Source organism: Rhincodon typus, chromosome 18 (assembly GCF_021869965.1).
Source record: "Rhincodon typus isolate 14 chromosome 18, sRhiTyp1.1, whole genome shotgun sequence".
Taxonomy (NCBI): Eukaryota; Metazoa; Chordata; class Chondrichthyes; order Orectolobiformes; family Rhincodontidae; genus Rhincodon; species Rhincodon typus.
In genome coordinates, this window is record NC_063349.1 from 47,531,116 (window position 1) to 47,546,190 (window position 15,075).

The following is a 15,075-nucleotide window of genomic DNA, read 5'->3' on the forward strand; positions in this document are numbered from 1 at the left end:
TCCCTGTATCCCCTGCCCATTCGCCTGTGTTTTATTGAAGAAACCGCGGCGTGGAGCGGTTGGCGTGAGGTGGATTGAAGTTTAACGGTCCTGTACCGGCGGCTGGGTCGGGGAAAGGGAAAAAAAACTATTAATACGAAGAAGAAGTTTGGAGCTCGTACGTAAGGATGAGACAGGCCTGGATTCTCGCGCTAGTGTGCGCGCTCCTGGCGTTCGGTAAGTGTGGAAAGGGTGCGAGCGGCTGGTTTCTAGAATCTTCCTCACTGCCCCTCCGCGCCCCCATGCCGGGCTGTTGACCCGGGCCCTAACTCGGGATTCGACAACCACCACCACCTCGGATCCTTTCTCGACTTGAATTGAGACGGGGACATGGTCGCGACGAGAAGGGAAGAGGCTGTGCGCGCACGCGGGATGTAAAGTTAACGGGCAGTAAAACGCACATCTGCACCGATTTCCTCCACTAATCTAACCCCCCCCGCAAACCCGCACCGCTCTTCCCTCACTGGCTGGCCGCCCTCCCTCAATTACCATTACCAAGGTTTCTAACTCCCTCAATACCAACCACCACCTCCTTCACTCACTCTATGCTATCCCCTCAGTGACTATTCTCAATATAACTTCTCCTACGGACGCCCTCCCTCAATACCACCATCCCTCCCGTCTTCGTCCTTATCCTTATTCCTTCCCTTCCCATCCCATCCCTCTCACTGTTCCCCAATCCCCACGCACGCCTCCTCGCTGCCCCGCTCTCATCTTTCCCCGTCAGTCCCATACTCTGTGTTGCTCCTCTCCCTTTTTTCGCTTCTTTCTTTCCCTCCCTCGGACGGCCCTTGCTTGTTGGGGCTGAAACGAGCTCTCTAGGAGGAGATTGTTCTCCCCTCTCTCTTTCCGGAGCTATCTTTGTCGGACTGCGCCGTCAAGTTCTGGCCCTGTGCTTCCTTTTTGGGGGCTCGGCCGGCTCCATCAGTGCGTTGGGCGGTTGTCTCCTTTGGAGTAAGGCACACCCGGGTTCGTCCAAACATACTGCTTACGAACGGCCGACTTTTTTTTTGCTTTTTCCCCAGCTCACGTTAGAGCTGAAGATGAAACGGTCGAGGAAGATCTCGGGAAAAGCAGAGACGGATCACGGACCGACGATGAAGTTGTTAAAAGGTGCTGCCCTCTGTGCATGTTCAGTTTTTCTCTACTGTACTTGAGATTGAACGAGTCCTTGAACAGCCATTCATAAAGCTTGTATTGAATTTTAGATATTGAAAGTCAGAAAATGGCCAGGAGAGCTGCAGGATTGTTGTGAAGTCTCAACTGGTTCACTCTTTCAAAGAATAGAAAGCAACGTGACCATTCTTAGACTGAGGCTCCTACTGGCGCACCATTCAATGGTGCGAAAATTGAAGATGTACTGTGGATTATGTTGATGTTCTAGATAGACTTAGAAATATTGGAATCTTTAGCAATACACAGTACTGTAATGTTGAGATTATTTTGTGTCACAGTAATTTGAATGGAAAGGTTTCACTAACCATATTAAAATCATGGTATGCCTTTTTTGTTCTCTGGCATCAAGAGCAATATGACATTACAAGCTGTCTTTTTAAATCTAGAATTATTCCATCTTGTATTTGATATTGCCACTTGGCTTATTTCCACTAGTTTATGCATGTTCCATTTTCAGGTTTTTAGTGAAGTTGACCTTGGAGCTGGGCCAGGGCTTTATAACCTTGACAAGCATGTTAATAACACAGTATGGACTACACTTTTTTGCAATAGCTTGACTTTTTATCATGTGACTCCAGATTAGCTATGAGCTAAGTAAGAAGTAATCTACTTGCACCCCAATTAGAGTTACGGAGATCTACAATGCAGAAAAAGGCCCTTTGGCCCATTGTATCCACACCAGTCAAAAACAGCCACCTAATTGTTAATCCAATTTTCTTGCCCCATAGCCTTGTATGCCTTGGTGTCACAAGTGCACATATACATAACATGAGGATTTCTGCCTCTACCGCACTTAGTGAGTTTCAGATTCCCACCACCCTCTGCCTGTAAAGACTTTTCCCCTCATCCCAGTCCTACAGCACAGAGACAGGTCCTTTGGCCCAAACTGGTCCATCCACACTAACCCCATTTCCCTGCACTTGGCCCATGTGCATCTAAACCTTTCCTATTCATGTATTTGTCCAAATGCCTTTTAAATGTTGTTAATATATCTGCCTCAATTACTTCTGCTGACAACTCATTCCATATGCATACCACACTGAGGTTTTTTTTTTAAAAAGTTGCCCCTCTTACCTTAAACTGATGCCCTCTAGTCCTTGATTCCCCAACCCCGGGGAAAAGACTGAGTGCATTCACCCTTGTCATGCATCTCATGATCTCATACACTTTCATACACAATTTCCCCCCTCAGTCACCTATGCTGTAAAGAAAAATGTCTTGGCTTATCCAGCCTCTCCTATAGTTCGTTCCCTTGAGTCCTGGCAACATCCTTTCAAATTTCTCCTGTGTTCTTTCCAGTTTTAATAACATCCTTCCTATAGCAAGGTGACCAAAACTGAACACTACTCCAGTGCAGTCTCACCAATGTCCTGTACAACTGCAGCATAACTTCCTAACTTAGGCACTCATATGCCCTGACTGAAGAAGGCTGGTGTGTGAAAAATTGTCTCATTGCCCTGTCCACCTGTGCACACTTTTCTGAAAGTGGAGCCACCTGCACTCCAAGGTCTGTCTGTTCCACTGCACTCCTTAAGGCCCTACCATTTGCCGTGAAACTCCTACCTTGATTTGACTTTCCAAGATGCAACACGTCGCTTTATCTATTTTAAACTCCATTTGCCATTTCTTGGTCCACTTCCCTAGCTGATCAAGATCCTGCCCCATAACCATTCTCACTGTCCATGATACTGCCTATTTTAGTGTCATCCGTAAACTTGCTAATCATGTCTTGACATTGCAGTTTTTATCTATAATAATGACATGAATGATAATGGGCCCAGCACTGATCCCTGAGGCACACCACTAGTCACAGGTCTCCAGTCTGACAAGCATCCTGCCACTTACTGTCTGCTTCCTACCATCAAGCCAATTGTGTATCCAATTTATCAGCTCTTCCTGGATTCTGTGTGATCTAATCTTCTAAAGCAGCCTACCATGTGGAACCTCGAAGGCCTTACTGAAACTCATATAGACTACATCTACCACCCTGCCCTCGTCAACCTTCATGGTCACTTCATCAAAGAACTGCTAAATTTGATAGGCATGATCTCTCATGCATAAATCCATGCTGACTACTAATCAAACCCTGTCTTTCCAAATGCATGTATATCTTATCCCTCAATCTTCTTGAGTAACTTGCCCACCACAGGCTTACTTGTCAATAATTCTCAAGTTGTTTTCTTTGCAGCTCTCCTTGAATAAGAGCACAACATTTGCTACCCTGCAGTCTTCTGAGCCCTTACCCATGGCTGACAATGGTGCAAATATATCTGCCAGGGCCCCCACAATTTCTTCTACCTCTTGGAGGGTTTGTGGTTATATCTGGTCAGGACCATGAGGTTTATTAGCCTTTATACATTCTAATACTTGCAAATACCACCTCTACTATAATATGGACTGTCCACAAGATATCACCACTAACTTCCCAAGTCTTTCTCCATGGTAAGCAGAGGAGAATAATCGTTGCCCATCTCCTGCGGTTCCACACATGCATGCCAACTTTGGCTCTTGAGGGGTCCTATTCTGTCTCTAGTTATTCTTTTCCCTTTTAATATACTTAGAATCTCATTGGGTTCACGCTAATCTTCTCAGCCAAAGTGCTATTATGCCCCCTTTTTGCCCTCCTAATTGTCTTCAATAAATCCCTGTATCCCCAATATATCTTCAGGGATTCCCTTGATCCCTGCTGCCTGTGCCTGAGCCATGCCTCCTTTTTTCTGGTCAAAGCCTCAATATCTTGTCATCCAGGGTTCCCTACTCCTGTCAACCTTTCCCTTCACCCTCACAATCATAGAGACCTTGAACTCGAGCTATCACACTTTTAAAGGCCTCCCACTTGCCAGAGGTCACTTTGCCTGCAAACAAACTACTCCAATTAACCCCTGCAAGTTCTTAATTCCATCAAGCTTCCCCTTGACCCAATTTAGAATTTGAACTTGTTGACCAGTTTTGTTCTCCAGAACTATTCTAAAATTAGTAGAACTGTGGTCACTGGTCCCAAAGTGCTCCCCCACTGTTGCCCCAGGCACCTGTCCTGCCCTATTTCCCAGGAGTAGATCAAGTTTTGCCCCTTCCCAAGTAGGACACTCAATACACTGCTTGAGGAAACTTTCCTGAACACACTTAACAAATTCTACCCAATCTATGCCCTTTACACAGACTGGGCCTGTTATAGTGTTGGAAAACTAAAATTCCGCACTGAACAATCTATTGCTCCTGTGTATTTGTTCCTCTAATTCTCATTATTTCATGGGTCCCCAAATAGTCAACCTTTAAAAGATATCATTCCCTTATTTCTTAGCTCCACCCACAAAGCCTCATTAGATGATCCCTCAGTTATTTCCTCTCTGATTACTGCTGTGATACTCCCCTTAATCAAAAATGCGAGTCCCCCCTCCCCTCTTTTCCTCCATCTCTGTTCTGCCTAAGCACCTGTACCCTGGCACATTAAGCTGCCAGCCTTCTACCTCCCTTGGCCATTACAAAAACATGGCTATGATATCCCAGTCCTATGTAGCTATCCACACTGAGTTCATCAGCCTTACCTGTCAGCCCTCTTACATTTGAAATAGATGCAGTTTAATCCAACAGGCATTCCTCGCTCCCAGTTGTATTCTAGCCTGACGTCTCTTCAACTTGCTATTTCTGATTACTATATCTCCTTCCAGCCTTGCACTTGCCTCCATGCAGTTAAGGATCCCACCCCCCTGCCAATCTAGTTTAAACCTTCCCTTGCAGCAATAGCAAATCTGCCTGCCAAGATATGGGTCTCACCATTTCGGGTGCAACCTATCCTTCTTGAACAGGTCACCTCTGCCCCACAAAAGATCCCAATGATCCAGGAATCAGAATCCCTGCCCCACAGCAATTCTTCAGCCACTTGTTCATCTGCCATGCCCTCCTGTTCTTGCCCTCACTGGCACTTAGCTCCTAAATCATGCCCTCTGCTCACTTTTCCTTCTGAGGGGAAAAGTTTCCCCTGTCTACCTTATCTATGCCCCTCAATTTTATGCATCTCAATCATGTTCCCTCTCGATCTCCTCTCCTGTAAGGATTCAGTCTGACCCATCTCTCCATAACTGAAACTTGCCAGCCTGGGCAACATGCTGATAAATCTCCTCTGCAGCCTCTCCAGTGCTTTTGCATCCTCCTGATGGTGTGGATTGTGGAACTGCACGCAACACTCCAGCTATGACCTAACCAATGTTTTATACAATTTAAACAGTATTTGGTTTTAAAGAGCTTAGCATTGAGTTCTGTAAATATTACAACTCCCTACACAAATTTTAACAGGAAAGAATCTTCCTTGAAGTATTGACTTTATTGATGTCAAAGTAATGAATCTAACACATTCCATTCCCCTTGGTAGGGAGGAAGAAGCTATCCAATTGGATGGACTGAATCCTGCTCAAGTTAAAGAAATCAGGGAAAAGGCTGAAAAATTCATGTTCCAAGCAGAAGTTAACAGAATGATGAAGCTGATCATTAATTCACTGTATAAAAATAAAGAGGTAAGCTTTTTTTACATATTCCTGAATTTTTTTCAATATGCATACCTTTAGGATTGCTACCCTGTGACCATGTGGGATTCTAAATTTGGTACTCTTGCAGTGGTAAAGTATGCTGAACCTGAAAGCTGGGTGTTTAGTAACATTTAACTTTTCCTATTCACTGCATAATCATTCCATACTGTGTTCTGGGGTTGAGGCAAAGACTAACAGAACTAGTATCTCTTTTAAATACATTTATTTGATGTCAACAATGAATCTGTGGTTATTCTTTCTTGTTAATGGTTGTGGTGTTCTGATCTACTCCAATAGTTAGGAATACTGATGTTTTACAGATGTCAAAGCTAGATATCAGTGAATCTCAAATACAGTCCTGTATATTTTATGATAACTATATTTGACTGTGAGGTCTTAACTTAATGTTTGCTGTTGTCAGATATTTCTCCGTGAACTGATTTCTAATGCTTCCGATGCTCTGGACAAGATCCGGTTGATATCCCTCACAAATGATACTGCACTACATGCCACAGAAGAGATGACCATCAAGATAAAGGTTAAATTTCTTTTGTTAAACTTGACGCAATAAATAGTGCTGGATTAATTGAGATTGTTGTAACAAAGACTTTGATCAGCTCAAGGACCAGTGACAGCATTTGGTCTGTATTTGCGATATTAGTTTAGCACAAGCTATAATCTTATGGGGAGCTGTCTAGGAACAGGAGTAGTTCATTCAGTGCCTCAACCCTGTTCCAGTGCTAATCTGTGGCCTAATTATATATCTGCCTCTGGCCCACTTTCCTATAATATTTTGCTTAAACTTGTCTATTTCAGATTGAATACTAACAATTGATCTAGCATCAACTGCTGTTTGTATGAGTTACAAACATCTGCCATTCTTTGTGTACAAGTGTTTCCTAACATCTCGGCTGAACAGTCTGCCACCAATTCTCAGACAATGCCCGTGGTTCTAGAATACCCAACCAGTAGAAATAGTTTAATACCTTGATCAGATTACCTCAACTTTTCTAAATTTTAGTGCAAACAGGCCTAATTTGTATAATCTCTTCTTGTAATTTAACCCCTGCAATCCAGGTTTCACTCCTGTAAACCATGTCAAACTCCTTACTTTCTTCATGGTATGAAAGTACCCTGGTCTATCTTTTTTAGTCCAAGATGGATAACTTCTCTCTTGCCTGCTTTGAACTCTCTCTGCCACAGTTTTGCCCATTCACTTGCTGTACAAAAATCACTTTGTAATTTTATGTTATAATCTACACTGTCTACAATATCAGCAAATCTGGATATATGACTTTCTGTGCCATTATCCAAGTTGTTAATACTTGAATACTTGAGGCACTTAACACTTGTGGGACTCCGCTGGTCACATCCTGCCAATTTCAGTACCTACCCATTGTTCCTTTCTGTGGCTGGCTACTCAACTGGTTTACCAGCAATGAGTAATTTGCCCTTCATGTGTATGCTTCTCACTTTAATTAAAAATCCTTTTTAATGGGACTTCATCAAATGCCTTTAAGTCCATATAAACAATATCCATAGATATTCCAATGTCCACTGCCTTTAGTCACCTCTTTAAAAATATTAATGAGGTTTGTCAGGCATGACCTCCCTGTCATGAATGCATACTGGCTATCCCTGATTAACTGAAAATTCAGTGTTCAGCTACTCCATCCTTGATTATAGACTCCAATTTCCCCACAACTAATGTTAGGCCAAATGGGCTGTAAATCCCCTGATTTTCCAAACCAGAGGGATGATCCTTGTATCTAGGGACCTCAGATTGTTTGATATGTCTTTCTAACATTTTAGTGTGGATACCTGCAGCGCCTCCACATTACTTGCACATTCTTCAATTGTACAGATTTTTGGAACTTTTTTGCCTTGGCACAAAGCTGTATTTTCTGAGCATCCATAAAATAGTTGATACATGCCTACAAAGCCTAAATTTATTGTCAACTACTGAATCATTAACTTTCTTTTTAAGAAAGCATGCATTTTGTGTTTACATGCAGTACAATTCAGAACAAGCTTCAAGTAATGCGCTTGACTCCCAATGGGGAGTGTACAGCTGATTAGAACAGGGGTGATTCTTTTAAATTCTGAATGTTGCAAATTTAGTCCATCACTAGCATTCAGAAATTACATTTATCAATGTAAATAAAGTACACTGGAAAATTTACACTATTTCTCCCTAGGCTGACAAAGAGAAGAACATGTTGCATGTCATGGATACAGGCATTGGAATGACCAAGGATGAGCTGATTAAAAACCTTGGGACAATTGCAAAGTCTGGAACAAGTGAATTCTTAAATAAGCTGACAGAGGTGCAAAGTGATGATCAATCTGCCTCTGAGTTAATTGGCCAGTTTGGAGTTGGATTCTACTCCGCTTTCTTGGTGGCAGATAAGGTTATTGTAACATCAAAGCACAACAATGGTACACAGCATATCTGGGAATCTGACTCCAATGAATTCTCTATCATAGAGGACCCACGAGGAAATACGTTGGGACGTGGTACTACTATTTCGTAAGTTATGAATTCAGATTCTTCCAGTCATCCCTCAAATAGGGCTTGGAAACAGAATTCCTTGCTCTAGAATGATCAAAATATTAGCTGGCTGGCAATGCAGTTATTATTGCTGCCTAATACAGCTATCATAATAAATTTGTACAACTTACTGCTATAAAGCATTGATTGTTGAATTACTAAATTGTTTGGAATTGTCTAATTTCATGTCTTGGACTGTTTTTTAGATTAGTCTTGAAGGAAGAGGCATCTGACTACCTTGAACTGGACACCATCAAAAATCTTGTAAAGAAATATTCTCAATTCATCAACTTCCCCATCTATATCTGGAGCAGCAAGGTAATTCAGATGCAAATCTCCTTGTGGACAGTAAACTCATCTAATTTCTAAATTTTAATCTAAGCTTCTCTTAATAGACAGAAACTGTAGAAGAACCAATGGATGAGGAAGAAACAAAGGAAAAAGAAGAAACCGATGATGAGGCAGCAGTTGAAGAGGAAGATGAAGAAAAGAAGGCTAAAACTAAGAAAGTATGAACTTTTAGCTACATAAGCATGTTCACAGTATTCACTGAATTGGTCGAGAGACAGGAGGCTTCTAAGGATAAAGGTAGTGGCTATTAGTGTTGCCAGAGATCTAGTTGAGGATTTGCAAGTAAACAACTTAGAGGGAGCTGTAACAGTAAGTCACCTTAGTCCCAGACAACTAGTGGTGGCTCAACTTGAGGGTCGTCACACCTCTGGCAAGGGATGAAGTTGAGGAGGGGCCATTCATAACCTCGGTTGATGTCAGAGTTGAAACTGTGCTGCTGGTATCACTGTATTGCAAACTAGCTGATCAGCCAACTGGAAAGTTGTAGTAGATTTGGAAGTGTTTGTGGCAGATTTGCCAAATAATAGTCTGATCATGTTTTAGCCAAGACTTGTAGCTTGGGTTGTGGGTGACGTTGCTGATTTGCTCGCTGAGCTGGCTTGTTTCCCTTAATGTTAGTACACTTGGACAATGAAGGCCATCAGTTTAACTGGGACAATGTAACCATAGTAGCCCAAGCCAAACATAGACATGCATGGGAATTCCTAGAGGCATGGTTCTAAACCCATAATGCAATCAACAAACACATGGAGTGAATTGAATTGGCTGAATTCTGTGATATCAAACACTTGACGATACTGGATACTATAAGGGCTATGGGCCCTGATGTCATTCTGGCAATAGTACTGAAGACTTGCTGCTACCCTAATCAAGCCATTCCAGTACAGCTACAACACTGGTATCTATCCAGCAATGAGGAAAATTGCTCAAGTATGTCCTGTACACAAAGCCAACCTGACCAGTTATTGCCCCATCAGTCTACTCCCAAAAATCAGTAAAGTGATGGAAGGTGTCATCAATGCTGTCAAGCAGCACCTGCTCAAATGACACCCAGTTTGGGTTCTGCCAGGGCTACTCCAGCTCCTGACCTCATTGCAGCCTTGGTTCAAACATGGACAAAAGAGCTGAATTCCAGAGGGGGCAGTAAGAGTGACAGCCCTTGATCTCAAGACTGCATTTGACTGTGCCATCAAGGAACCCTAGCAAAACTGGAATCTATGGGTATTGGGGAACGAACTCTCCGGTGGTTGGAGTCATACCTGACACATAGGAAGATGGTTATGGTTGTTGGAGGTCAATCATCTCAGCTCCAGGAGATCAAGGTGGTGTCCTTGACCCAACCATCTCAAGCTGTTTCATCAATGACCTTCCCTCCATCATAAGGTCAGAAGTGGGGATGTTTGTTGATGACACAATGTTTAGTACCACTTGTGACTCTTAAGATACTGAAGCAGTCCATGTTCAAATGCAACAAGATCTGGACAATATCCAGGCTTGGGCTGACAAGTGGCAAGTGACATTCACACCACTCAAATGCCAGGTTATGACCATCACCAATAAGAGACAATCTAACCACCACCCCTTGACATTCAATGGTGTTACCATCACCGAATCCCCACTATCAACATCCTAGGGGTTATCATTGACCAGAAACTCAACTGGGTTCACCACATAAACAGTGGCTACAAGGGCAGGTCAGAAGCTAGGAATACTGTGGCAAATAACTGTCCTCCTGACTCGTCGAAGCCTGGCCACCATCTACAAGGCACAAGTCAGGAGTGAAATGGAACACTCCCCACTTGCCTGGATGAGCGCAGCTCCAACAGCTCTTGAACCTTCGCACCATCCAGGACAAAGCAGTCTGCTTGATTGGCACTGCATCCACTCCCTCCACCACTGACAATGGTGTGTACTATCTACAAGATGCACTGCAGAAGTTCACCAGAGATCCTCAGGCAGTACCTTCTAAACCCACGACCACTTCCATCTAGAAAGAAAAGGGCAGCAGACATGGGAATGCCACCACCTGGAAATTCCCCTCCCAAGTCACTCACCATCCTGACTTGGAAACATATATTGCCATTCCTTCACTATCGCTGGGTTGAAATCCTGGAATTCCCTGCTGAATAGCATTGTGGATCAACCCACAGCAGGTGGACTGCAGTGGTTCAAGAAGGCAGCTCACTACCACCTTTATCAAGGGCAACTAGGGGTGGGTAAGAAATGGTGGCCAGCTAGTGAAGCCCACATCCCACAAACTAATCCAAAAAAAGATTGGCCTCCAATACAAACCCATACAGAACAAAACCAGAAATGACACTACTTGCCATAATGGACCGGTTGGTAAAAATTCCAAGCAGAGTAGAACAACATCGGACGCCTCACTGATGTTACCTTGCATGATGATGGAATGTCTGAACAAAAACAAGCCAGCTTGGCAAGCAAGTTAGCAACCTCAATAGCCAGATCACTTTTAATTTGGGCAGTCAAGATAATGGGTAACTTCGTTCAAGAGACACTCTTAGCGGTAAGAGACGCCAAAGCAAGTGGCCAGCTTTTTTAAACTATGCTGCTAGGTAAGGCTATAGAGATGTTAAAGGACTATTGCACAGATCAGCAATGTCTTGTCTATCCTGAAAGCTGAAATTGAATCAAATAATCATTTTTGAAAGTCATGATAATGAGAACTATAGAATCAAAGCATGTCAATAGTTAGAGCTCAGACATAAATTGAAAGGCTGTTAAGGCATATGGGTTCAGAATACTAGGTCTTGTGTTCCTATATTCCAGGACTGACTTAATTCTTGATTTTATGCAGGTTGAGAAAACAGTCTGGGATTGGGAGCTGATGAATGACATCAAACCAATCTGGCAAAGACCAACTAAAGAAATAGAAGATGAAGAATATACAGCTTTTTACAAAACCTTCTCAAAGGTAACACTCTTCCTCCTAGAATCTGAATTCCTGTTTTTGTTAACAAACATTGTACAGCCTGTTAAGTGGTTTTAAAACAATTATTCTGGTAACCAGGTCCAGAATGACCAATTGGGTAGTATCCTACTCATTTGTGAAGGGCCATACTGCATTTTAAACTTAATGTTTGGTGCTGTTCCTCCTGCATGTGATCAGGCTGCAGTGAGAATATGAAACAATTAATTTCTAGAAGTGATTTTGAAATATGCTAAGTGACTCCTAATGAATTTAGCTTTATGAAATCCTTTCTTTTCAGGATTCTGAGGAACCAATAGCTCATATCCACTTCACTGCTGAAGGAGAAGTCACATTCAAGTCTATCTTGTTTGTGCCTAAAACTGCACCCCGTGGTTTATTTGATGAATACGGATCAAAGAAATCTGACTACATTAAGGTATGCTACTTCTCTAATAAAGTTAGACTTGAATTGCTATAGCAAATTCTCAATACATGTGGTTTAAGTGTTAACAATTTTGTGCATAAAAATGATGATAGTATATTGTTACTTGCGTTTTAATCTAGTTTTCACTCTCAATCTAATGTCTTCTTGCAGTTATTTGTTCGTAGAGTGTTTATCACAGATGACTTCCATGACATGATGCCAAAGTATTTGAATTTCATCAAGGGTGTAGTAAGTAGTTCTAAATGATGTGTCTCACAGATACGGTCATGGTTAGAGCATTAACTGTACTCCACTGCCTGCTAAGACCAAACAAATGAAATTGCTGTTCGGTAACTGAATGTTGAATTGATTTCAATGCACATGACATGGGAACATGAGTAACAGATGCAGGGGTAAGACATCTAACCCCTTCAGCCTACCCCACCATACTGTGAAATCATCATGACTGATCTGTCCAAAGCCATAGATCCTTTTTTTGTCAGCTTATCAAAGGTCTCAACTTGTATTTTCAAAAATATCTACCTTTTAAATTTCAGTGATCTAACTTCCGCAATGCAAATCTTTGAGAGAACTCCAGATAATCTTGTATTTTCTGGCAGAAGTTCCTTTGCATCCCAGTTCTAAATGAATGTTGTCTTTTTTTTTTTATTCTGTAACTTCCTCCTAGATTGAGATTTCCCCACTAATGGAAACATCTACCAGGTCAAGCCCCCACAAACTTTCTTTTCAGTGAGATTCACCACTTGGCTTTTAACTCCATGAATAAAGGCTCAGCTTGTTCAACCATTAAGTTGACCTATTATTATCCCAGGAGATAGCAGTATTGAATTTTTTGAACTGCCTCCAATGTCAGTATATTTTTGAATAAGTGACCAAAGACTGTACACTGTACTTGGTGTGGCCTCACTTTAACTCAGTTAAAACAAGAATTTCCTCTTGTTAAACTATTTCTTAGCAGGTTTATACTATTTTTCCAACAACAGTTGTTAGACCAACTGGCCTATAGTTTCCTGCTTTTGTCTCTCTCCCCACCTCCTTGAGCAGGGGTATCATAGTGGTACAGTAAGGTCTAATTTAGACTAACTGTGGTATCTCTGCAACCACTTCCTTTTAAAACCCTTGGATGCAGGCCATCAGATCTTCATCCATCTGCCTTCAGCTCCCTTTTTTTTTCTGTCAAATACATAATCTTTATCTCATTTGTGATGTTCACACCATGAAAGCTGATACAAAATACTGGCTTAAATTATGTGATTTCCCTATTCCCAATTAATCAATTCCATTGTTGTACCCTCCAAAGGTTTCTCATTAGTCCTTGACTACTCTTCCTATTTGTCTGTAAAAGCTGTTGCAGTTTAGTTGTTCTTGACAGTATACTTAAGCAACTTCCCCTCATTAGCTTTTGATGTTTCTCTAGAAGAGATTCCAAATCGTGACACCGTTGTTTGCTACTTCTGTGCTTTTTTTGTTTCACTCTTTGACCACCCCTGCTATCTACCAATGGCTTTCCTTGTCCAGTCTTTTTAGACTGGAATGAATTTTTGTTGAGCATTGAAATATTTGCCACAAACCTTTTTTCCTTGGTCTATCTTTCCAGCCTGCTTTTAAACAAATTTCTTCATGCCTCTAATAGACATATAGGTTGAGGACATTGGTTTGACACCCAGGTTGTTCTTCCTCAAAATTTGAAATTCTACCATGTGGTTGCTACCTAAAGAGAATCCTTAACTTGTTGCAAAACCTGCCCAACATGCTGTTTTTTTTGTTTTTTTTTGTTTTAAAAGTAACATCCATGACATGCTGTACAAATTTTTTCTTTCATACTGCCCTTGACCATCAACTGTCTCGTCAATATGCACATTAAAGTCACTATGACAATTATGAAGATCTATAGACAACTTGCACCTATGACTGCCTTCCCTTCCTATTCTTTATTTCCAGCAAATAAATTGCACAATATGATCTGTTGCACCTATATCATTGCTGGACTGATACCATAAACAATAGTATCCCACTTCCTTTTTTTTGTCTAGTCTTCAAATAGTGACTACCTCCTAATATTGACTTCAGTGCTGATCACCACCATGCAATCATGTCACTGTATATCAATGTCCAAAGTGAATTTCCAAACTTGGAACAGGCAAACCTGTTAAATCTAAATACTTGAAACATTTCTGGCAGTATGAAACCTGTAGTTTGTGTGCATGAGGCACATTTTGAATTACTATATGGAATTTTTCAGAATACTTTTGTTCAAATGTAGTCTAATCCTTTCTAACTGCTCTTTTCACTTTTATGAAAGTTATTTATTTTAGCACTTGATCTGCTCTCTTCCCCACAGGTGGATTCTGATGATCTACCTCTGAATGTGTCACGTGAGACTTTGCAACAGCACAAATTGTTGAAGGTAGTGTGTTCGTTACCTTGATTTTTAAAGCTGAAGTGCTCCTGATTAGCATCCCTGCTGTCACCTGAGGTATGGTGACCCTTGGGTTAAACCAGTCACATGTTCTATCTTAGAGCAGCCCTCTGGGACTCTAGTGACTTTTTTCCTTACGATGCCTCTTGTGCTTCAAATGTAATAAATTATTAAAAGGAGGAATATAACCCTTCAGGATGAAGGTCTCTAACCTAATTTTAGCTTTAAGTATGATTTGAGGCTTTAAAGCCCCACCCATCACTGTTTGGAAGGTGGTGAGAATGTTTTGCTTTGTAGTATTCTTTTCAATAGCTGATTTTCTAATACATGTGACAATTTCTTTCTCTAGGTCATTAGAAAGAAGCTTGTACGCAAAACGCTAGATATGATCAAGAAGATTGCAGAAGAGAAGTATGAAGATGAATTCTGGAAGGAATTTGGAACTAATATTAAGCTGGGTGTAATTGAGGATCACTCAAATAGAACACGTTTGGCCAAATTACTACGTTTCCAGTCCTCTAACCATGAAACTAAACGGACCAGTTTGGAGCAGTACTTGGAAAGGATGAAGGAGAAGCAAGACAAGATCTACTTCATGGCTGGATCAAGCAGAAAAGAGGTGTGATTGCTAATACTGAG

General features: G+C 41.6%; 1 protein-coding gene across 1 annotated transcript in view; it reads left to right on the top strand.

Annotated features, from left to right (window-relative positions):
- hsp90b1 (heat shock protein 90, beta (grp94), member 1) overlaps nucleotides 1-15,075 on the top strand; it is a 17,850-nt gene continuing 2,775 nt past the window's right edge. Inside the window, exons 1-12 of the mRNA XM_020517748.2 lie at nucleotides 1-216; nucleotides 1,065-1,152; nucleotides 5,585-5,726; nucleotides 6,160-6,276; nucleotides 7,937-8,268; nucleotides 8,496-8,607; nucleotides 8,685-8,798; nucleotides 11,459-11,575; nucleotides 11,871-12,008; nucleotides 12,168-12,245; nucleotides 14,359-14,424; nucleotides 14,786-15,055. Of these exons, the coding sequence (XP_020373337.1) occupies nucleotides 168-216; nucleotides 1,065-1,152; nucleotides 5,585-5,726; nucleotides 6,160-6,276; nucleotides 7,937-8,268; nucleotides 8,496-8,607; nucleotides 8,685-8,798; nucleotides 11,459-11,575; nucleotides 11,871-12,008; nucleotides 12,168-12,245; nucleotides 14,359-14,424; nucleotides 14,786-15,055 (1,623 nt within the window). The 5' untranslated portion in view covers nucleotides 1-167. The remainder of the gene's footprint in view (nucleotides 217-1,064; nucleotides 1,153-5,584; nucleotides 5,727-6,159; nucleotides 6,277-7,936; nucleotides 8,269-8,495; nucleotides 8,608-8,684; nucleotides 8,799-11,458; nucleotides 11,576-11,870; nucleotides 12,009-12,167; nucleotides 12,246-14,358; nucleotides 14,425-14,785; nucleotides 15,056-15,075) is intronic.